Source organism: Saccostrea cucullata, unplaced genomic scaffold, assembly GCF_032062105.1.
Source record: "Saccostrea cucullata isolate Sc308-1 unplaced genomic scaffold, CSIRO_AGI_Scuc_v1 ctg2312, whole genome shotgun sequence".
In the NCBI taxonomy this organism is placed as follows: Eukaryota; Metazoa; Mollusca; class Bivalvia; order Ostreida; family Ostreidae; genus Saccostrea; species Saccostrea cuccullata.
In genome coordinates this window covers 31,657-41,286 of record NW_026929545.1, presented here as the reverse complement: position 1 = coordinate 41,286, position 9,630 = coordinate 31,657, and the positions used below count along the sequence as shown (strand labels likewise).

At 31.5% G+C, this 9,630-nt stretch overlaps 1 protein-coding gene across 1 annotated transcript; it reads right to left on the bottom strand.

The window, feature by feature from the left end:
* Positions 1-294: 294 nt before the first annotated feature.
* On the bottom strand, positions 295-5,002 carry LOC134281143 (neuroglobin-like). The gene is made up of 3 exons (XM_062763611.1): positions 4,782-5,002; positions 3,025-3,244; positions 295-1,562 (listed from the first exon to the last, which is right to left on the bottom strand). The coding sequence occupies exons 1-3, from the start codon at positions 4,910-4,912 to the stop codon at positions 1,413-1,415; spliced, it is 501 nt and encodes a 166-aa protein (XP_062619595.1). The 5' UTR covers positions 4,913-5,002; the 3' UTR covers positions 295-1,412.
* Between the last annotated feature and the right edge of the window lie 4,628 nt (positions 5,003-9,630).

Here is a 9,630-nt window from a genome sequence, read left to right as displayed (position 1 = left end):
AATATAAGTCGAAGAAATTGCAGTCAAGTTACACAAAAATGAAATTGTTAATTTAGTCTATGATTATATTCTTTTATCTTACTCAGGAGAATGAATTTTTTTTTTGAATGTAATAAATATATATGTGAAGGAAAGATTTCCTTCCTTTATATCCGCTTATAGTTCGGATTCGGTGAATTCGTAAAGTTGCTCTTCACCATCTAGATCTAATAGGGAATCACTATTCTCTCAGTATTTCACCTGTAAATGTTTAATATAACTAGCTGTTATGGTCCCAATACAAAAAAAAAAACATAACACTTGACAAAGTATAATATTGTTATAGAAGAATATTAAAAAGGAAAATGAAAAAAAGAAGAAACGTATAATATATTCATATATATGTACTTTAAATATTCCATCCTCCCAAGAAACAATCTTTCCTTCCCATAGGGTGTCCTGACCGTGGTCGGTCCACATATGCTTGAACTGTTTGCCTATCATTTTAAGCGGTTTAGAGATTTTTTCTTCACAGACTCAGAAAATCTTGACTTTTACGAGGAGCGCTGACTTTTTCAGTTGACGCTTACTTTTACACTAGAGCTATGTACGTTAGCTCTTTTATGATATAAATATTTAGCTCAACATTTAATTAAACGAAAATAACGGGTTATTTCAATGCACATATAAGCTGTCCTTGACGAAAACGACAACCACTCTACCCTCAACTCCCGGTCTTCACATGTTAGTGCCTCTAAAACCATTCCTATGACCACTAGAAAGGTTTTCTGATGCATTATCAATTCCGTACTTCCGTACATGATACAAGTTTGTCAAAGTAAACCGTCAACTGTAGAAGTCAGCGCTTCTCGTAAAAGTCCACTGAAAGTCCAAGAAAGACAGAGAAATTTACTATAGGAAGATTGACAAAAACAATACAAGGTGACATGACATATACAAGTAAATTCAATATCAATCAATATCATATATGTTTAGTAATCACATAAACGATGGCATAAAACAACATTAAAATTTTTAAAGTTTGTGGGGAATAAAGTTATATATGCAATATATGCACTTTTCAATGACTTTAACCCCCTATCATAATTATGAATACATAATAGTACATCCTGCACGCTCCATATAGTGCGTATATAAATTAACTAAGCTATTTTTGTAACTAAAATAACAGTGATCATAGAATCAAGTTGATATCACATAACTCACTAACGTTCAAGTTCTGTAACAGTCTTTAGTCACATCTAAAGGAGAGAAACAACGTATACAGTTTTTGCAATATTTCAGTCTTTTGGTCATTATGAGTCGATCAAATGATTTTTGATATGATTTATGATTTTTTGATACTTTGTCTTTGCACAGCATACATGTATCTTTAGAATGAATCTGATTCAAGAACATGAGAAAATTCAGCATTATCCATCCTTTCCGTTGGTCTGATCTAGTCCTTGTGCAAAACTGTAGCTCAGTACTGCAAAAAACGTTCTCCAGGCACGGTGAACGTTCTGGGTAAAGTCGTCTTCTAATTGTTTTTCAATTGCACATAGCAATGCATTTCCTACGGGCTGAAAAATAAAAGATATTTTCAATTATTTAATACACGAAGGGAAATCCTAATAAACATACTTTGGAATATAAACACAGTTAATGCATATACATTATACTACTCAGTATACAGGAGGAATAAAAAAAGTGTTTGTAGCTTTAAAATTTTGGGGTTCAAAAAAAAATTCAGCAAAAATCTGATTCCATGAACTCTTTATACATATATTTTTTTCAATAGTCAACCCATCTTTACAATTTGATTAGAAGTGTCATTAGATGTGCATTAATATTAATTTTAGATTTTTTATTTTCACCATGGGGACAAAAAGGGGATCGAAAGGAGGCATTTTTTTTAATTAAAAAGCATCTGTTTCTAATAAAAAAAAATTGTTCCGAATCCGCAATTACTTCTCGGTAGAGCGTTCGGAAAATTTTTATATTTTGATAAATCGACCGATCTACTAAACCCCCTTTACATTTTACTCACTTGACATTTCATCTTTTGGTAAGACGACCCTTTGGAGTTTTCATTTTTACAATTTGGGCAAAGATGTTTAATTTTGAAAGATACAAATCGTAGCCATCATACATATATCATCTGCAAGATGATTGAAGGAGTTCTGTTGCTAAACATCGGAGTTTTTGTACTTTCGTTTTCACCTTGGTCCTAAAAGGGGTCACATAATTAATTTTCATCAAATTAAACTATAGCAAAATTGTTCTAGAATTTTCTTCTTACCCGTTAGACTGAGCTGGGGTTGAAAAATGACAATATCTGATTTTATTTACATTTTCAATTCTTTGTTTTTAAATCCTCTTTGAAAATCATTTTTTTATTGGTAAGAATGTTTAATCTTAAATTAACCAACATTTAATTCAATCTTTGAAAAAATAAGATGCAAATCGCCCGATCGCAAATCGCCCGATCATAAACACAATTGTTTATCCAAAGTATATCAACACAAATTTTATACTGACCCAGCCACTTTGAAGAAGCTGAAGATTTTCAAATTCTTAAGTTTATCATCGAAAACGCAAGCAAAAAAGGACAAGTATTATTACTGGTAAATGGGGAATATCTGAAGAAAAAAGTTAATTTAGAGAATTTTTGTTCCCCGTGAAGGAAAAAAAAAGGCATGCAGTGTTACACACAAACGGGATGCATGAACTTACGACTTTCACCTTTGGATTCCAAAACTAATAGGGATCATTTTAGGCCATAGGAAGTTATGTAAAATTCCATTACAATCGCCTAAAGCCTTATAGAGAAATTTTGCGGAAACGAAAGTGTTACAGAAGAATGGACGGACAGACAGACAGACAAAAATCAATACCTCCCCCCCCCCCCAACAATTGAAAGCGAGGACAATTTTTTTTTGGAAAAGGTCACAGACGACGATTTAATAAATACGTGTAGGTTACTGAAGTCGTGCCAAGGTAGAAAAACATACCAGCTTTAATAATGCTTTTAGATACACTTACCTCTAAATGTTGCTTTTTTGCACCGTATCCTTGATGTTTTGCCCCAAGTTCCTTGAGGATAGGACTTAAACTATCTAAGTCATCTATGTGGTCCACAGCGTCACCAATTACCGTGAAAACGTTTCTAACATGACTTTTAAACATCGGGCTGTCGAAAGGAGCTCCATTTACATTCATGAAAGAAAACAACGATTTTAAATGTGGATTGTCTTGTAGAAGGCTGAAAAATGAAAACAAAATTGTTACCTTGTATATACTTTTTAAGTGCATATAATAATTATTGTACATGTAGCTGTATCCATTAAATTGTACAAATCTACCTGCCTAGTACAGTAGTGAATTCTTTGTTTGCCCAATACAAGTAATCTGGTGTGAAACATTGACGCTATTCACATCGCTTTAAAGAAAGTTTAAGGGTTGAATAACCATTAATATAGCAAATATAAAAATTATTGGTATTCCATTAGTTTTATTCCAATAAAATGCAAATGCGTCGGTCACAGAAATTCACGAGTAAGATAAATAGAGTTTCCAGATATTTATTTACACATAGTTTATTTTGTGAATTGTTATTTTACAAATTAATTTATAATAATTATTATGTTACGTTTTTTTAATAATGTGCTTGCTATATCTTTGTCTATAGATTTGAGAACGAAAAGTGACAACAGGTCCATAAATTATTTATATAACCTGGTGTGCTGATAAAACTTGATCTTGTGACAAGCGCATCAAGTGCTTTACACTATTAATTAAAAAGACGTCTTTAAAACAAATTAATGAATTATTCTTTTCAAGTAAAGGAAAAGCACGAAGCTAAAAGTGTGATAACCAGAATTATAGACTACCTGAAGAATTTCTCTGCTTTATAATTTGACGTTCTTTATAAAGTGTCCGCTTTGAATTTTAAATTGTAAAAGATACTCACCTTAATTGTATTGCTGCTTAAAAGTGAAGTTGTTCAAATACAAAAACTAAAAGATACTGATCGATTTTATTAGCAACCTTTTTTGGGAAAGAATTTCATTGACCTTTATTTGCAATATATCAATCGCATAAAATTTGCATTACTGATAAAGAATTGTTTTTTATGATAAGTGTTTATCTACTATTTACCTTTAGGGGCTGCAATGTTCTGTGGAAAATGTAAATAAAAATTTATCGCAAGAGTTGGAGTTGTAAATAAACAACAGCTATTCCTTTATGTGTATACCTGCTTGTCCCGTGTGTATGTAAATAAGAGTCACGTTTGAGCATTTGTTGAGCAAATATAACAATGTTTTGGTACACTTGCACTGAATTCCTTCATTTGACAACTTCATTTGACATGATCAACAATCCTCATTTCTCTGTTTCCAGTTTTTATTTTCGGTTTTAAAACTGCCGTATGCAGAAAAACATATCCACGTAATCGTAGTCAAGGTTATGAAATCATGTAATAATAAGCTAAGCCTGTCGACTACTAATGAAACGGTACGTGAGAATGTCATGAAAATTAATAAGAAATGCAGAGAACATAATTCTATTGAAAGATAATACTTCGAATATCAGACTCTTGTTAATTGTAAATTTTACGGTTAAAGAAGAAACCTTTGAAATACATCTTAATCTCGATAAACTAATTTGATCTTTACAGTATGAAAAGAATAATTATAGCAATTTTCGTCATTGGGAAATCGAAATTTTCTAATCGACCATTTCAGTACTTTAGACATTAATAATTAGCTTCAAAATCATGCATTGTGATGTGTACTTACACTTTGTACATATAAGATCCCGTATCCGAAAAATCTCCTCTGGATAGGAATATATTCCACGAATTTTTGACGAGTTGCTTTTCGTCCTCTGGAATCGTTGTCAGCGCCATTTTATCTGACGTACAGCCCATTCTCTTCCCAGCTGTCAAGAATAAGAGTTCGCATAATTGTACTCATTCACCAAAATTTTATGCTTTGGAAAAGAGAGGAATGGTAAGAAAAAAAAGGTTATATTTGATGAAAAATAAGTTTGTGTATTGCTTGCGCATGTTTTTATGTTGAACTTATTTGACTTGATTCTTTTAAGATGTGTCTTGTTTATAGTAAAGATAGACATCAATGTTTAAACAATGCGCACGTATTTCGTGGTAAGAAATTCAAGTTTATAAAGTGCAATGCCCTCGGGATTTCAGATACTGAAAAATGGTTTATTTTATTGCTACTTTGTAAATATGCCCTTTCCGATTTATATTCTTATGATTATGTTAACTAAGAGTTAAGTTAGATTTTTAAATCACTAATTAATGTGGTATTCTAGACACTGATATTTATTTATAAAATGATTGATTTCCACAAAGTCAGGTATTACTAAATTCATAACAAATACAGGTATACACCTCAATATGTGGTTTACGATTTCTCTATTTTATGTTGTTGGGTATATATTTATTTTGTTATTTCGTTGATTTCAAATATGGTACAATGAAAGGCATTCTGCATGAGTTATACATATACCCAGTATAAACCAGAAGTCTTGATGAGATTGAAGCTCTACTGGTCTGTACGTATAACACAAGAAAAGCAGCACTTGGATTTGAAAGTTTGCAACAGGCAGTAATAAATAAAATTATGTACCTTTAGTAGTGTAGTCTACTTATGTTTGAATTTATATCAAAATCAAAGCAAATCTGTAGGAGGAGTAGCGTTTTGAAAAAATTACATACAGACAGACAAAGGGAAGGACTAGAGACATCCTTCTAGAGCATAAGCTCTTCTGGTCTCTGTCCAGTAGAGCTGAAAATAACAAATGTAACGGAAAGTTATAACAGATTTTACCATAAATAGAATTTCATTTTCACTCTTAAAATTGCTCATAACTTTTGGTTATATACAAAAACTAGTCTGAGTAATTGTAAAACAAATAAAGGAACAGGGGTACCGGTATATTCACTTGAGAAGCATGTTCGTATTTAAAAAAAAAATGACGCGGTACATTGTACATGTACATGAATAATAACTGCTTAAGGGGTCCCGACCCTTTTCTATAACATTCACTAAAATTTCTAATATATATTTTCATGAACAACAATAACATTAGAGCCAAATGGAAAATAGACTGAAGTATGAAGAGCTGCTTATTTTTAAGAAATGATTTTTTATGTCAGATCAAATTGGCTGCTCAAAGGTCACAATTAGGAAACTCTGAATTAAAATAAAATATGTGTTGTATTCATATTTTTTAATTTGAAAGTCATAAAACAATACAAAATAGGAGCAGAGCAAACACAGACCTCCAAGACATCAGAGGTGGGATCAAGTGCCATGGAGGAGTGAGCATCCCCAGTCACACCTGCCGTCTGCTCTTTGTCATGATTGGAAAATAACGGGAAAATCCGCCGTTAATTCAGTGTATAAATAATTGACCAACAATAAGTATGAAAAAAATCATGATGATATTGATAAATTGTACTTGCTGACAAGGTCATTGTATCGACCATAGAACCTACGAAACGATGACTTTAAACGTATGATTTTATAATTGTTAGGGTAATTTCCAATTTTTTTTACTCCGATGATAACCATTTCTAACCACCTCCTGAAACTATGGCTTGACTTTAAGTGAAAGTAAGTCATGTAATTTTAATGGATTTCACAAAAATTAAATTCATTTGAAAGCTTGATGAAACAGACCAGTGGTCTTGACCTTAAGCCATTACTCGCAATCTCAATCTCGATAATGACACATTAAGTCAATGATATTTTTGAAAATAAACTACATTCGGGTCAAGTCATAGCAATACATGAATTATGAAAGATATGACCGGAAAAAAAACCCCAAAAGAGCTGTACACAGATAGACTTTTTTTTACAATTGAGGTATAGGGTTCATGAACTTTCCCCCAGTATTATGTTTTTTTTTCTTTTCCGAGGAAGCGACCTCGTTAGCTTAATTTGGTAAATAATGGAAATGTCGGGTAATTTGATCTTTTACCCCATTAGAACTTCGATCTTAATTGTGCTGAGTTGTTTTGGACCGTGATTATTTCAATGGATCACAACTTCAGGAGCGCTAACGACGTTTGGTATCACATGTTAAGTAATGACATAAATGGTAATTGTTTGGAGCGTTAAAGTCAACAGAATGTGGGAACTTAATTATCGTGTACATAAATTAGAGTTTTTTTGTGAGATAATCATACTTACGACTTCTTCATTTATTTGAAATACCATGCACTTTACGTTTCATTTCAAACATTTTTATATACTCTAAAGATGCCTTTACTCAGCAATTAAAAAAAATGTTCACAGTATTATTATAAAATTAGTATTAATAACAACAGTTTCACTGTTTATGAAGTATGAAAATTGGTACATTATCATTGCGTTTCACAAATGGCTAAAGAACACATGGCCAGGGTATCGCCTAAAGATCGTTTCTCTGGTTCAAAAAAGAGTACGTTCACTCGGGGCCGCTAGAGAAACCAAAAACTTTCAAAGATTGATTATTTAAACTTATACTCCGAAATATGGCTGAAAAATTGCTGACTCGGCGTGAAACAATACACAATTAATCATATAATACTGGGTATAGCACTGAGTAGGTGCTGATAAAATCGCGACTAAAATTTGTTATGAAGGGTATAAAATAGGAAGTTGACATTGAATTCGTACAAACATGCATTCCTAAACAAAAAGTGTGCTTAAATTTCAAGCATCTTTGATGTGTAGTTCAAGAGAAAACTGCTAACAAAATTTGTTACGGTCAGACAGATAGACACACAAGGTCAAAATAGTATACCCCCTCTCTTTCGAAATCTGAGCCGCGGTAAATAAACTTAACTATGTTTTTGAAAAAATTAGAAATATTCAAAATTGTTTATGTCGAATGTTTATTATTTGTGGACCAATTAATACTACGGAGATATACTCGCATAAAACGCTTAATTTGTCACTTAAATTTTTTTTTTTCTGATCTAAGTTTTCCTTTATATTCTTTTATTTAGAAGAATGCCAAAAAACAACAGAGAATGTAAACGCTCAATAAGGGTTAAGTAGGTAAAAATATTATGACAATTTTGATGAATTAAAAAAAGCGAAGAGTTCCGTACAAATGACCTCACCATAATCAGAGCTAAGTAAGTTTTTTTTAATCAAAACTTGAAACAGCATATGTTAAATATTTTTCAAAGCGTGGTTTTAACTGTGAGAAAGACTTAACCTCATAAGGAAATTGAATATATTTAGAGTTTACGGATGGCACACAGAGAGACGGCTCAGTATTTACCATATTAACAAGTCTTTAAACAGGAAATCCCGTTAGAGTATGTGATGGCATGGAATAGAGCTCTTTATTGCATATAAACGTGTATATCAGGTCGATACCGAGACCAAATTTTATCTAAACCAATTTTAAGTAAAAAAAACGTGTCAGAATTTAAATAGCATTAAGTTAATAAATACTATAATGCAAAATATTCTAAATATATATATTGAAGCATACATATGCGCGGAGAAGACAAGTGGACTTCTTGTGGAAATAATGTACATTGTTTCGATTCAGCGACCGATAAGAAAATTTAAAAAACGCGTCGAAGTCCAATTAAAGTAAATTAAAAAGATCTTCCGGGACACGACCAAGTCGAAACTGAAAGGGAATGATTAGAGAGATGAAAATACCAGTATAATTTTCACAATTACAATAATTATTATTAAAGCAAGAAAAATATACAAGTTATTATTACATTTCTTAACATACTGTATAGGTACACGTAAAGAAAAAACGTGTTGGAAGAAGAAAGGAGACTGGATAAGAAACGGAGAAAACATGAACTGATCAGGAAATAAAGAGGCATTGAAGGGGATTTACATGTATGATGTGGGACTTTCGTGGACTTTTGTTTTTTAACATTCTTTAAAAAACGATGGATAAACACGGTAGAAGCAGTGAATAAAGTGCGACAAACATGAAGTGAAAAATAAAATCTCAATCATATAAAATTTTTCTTTAATATTTCATCAAACGTTAAAGTAAAATTTTTGCAAAATCTATAACATCACAGGAGGGTGGAAATACCTTAAAAATAATTTTGATAGTAGCAATACAGGAAAGAATAGAATATGCCTCAAATATTAAATAAATTTTTATTGTTCCCAATCACCAATGGATAAATACTATAATAGATTGATATTAATTCATTGGTTCCAGAGAGGATTGGCTGAAAATGTTTAAATGATAATTTACAACCAACAGACAAAAGTAAAATTTATGTAAAATCTCTAACTATAATTTACAAAGACTGGAATTATTTACGATTGAAATAACAGTAGAGATGACAAAAATGATTATTTTCTTACATTTTCATTTCGATATGAGTGGATCTTCGCTCCTTTTTATGAAAGTTTATCTTAAAAGTTTACATTAAAAATTACATTTTTTTTATACAAAAACATGGAGCAAAGACTCATTTTTCTTCAAAAGTACATTTTTATGCATATGATAAAATATTAGCATCTTTCCCGGAAATACTTGAAGTCAGTAGGTGAAAGATCATATCAATAATTAATCAAGAGCTGGGTATTGTTGTGGATAGTGTTTTAGTCATACCAATATAAAGAATGGAGGCGTACA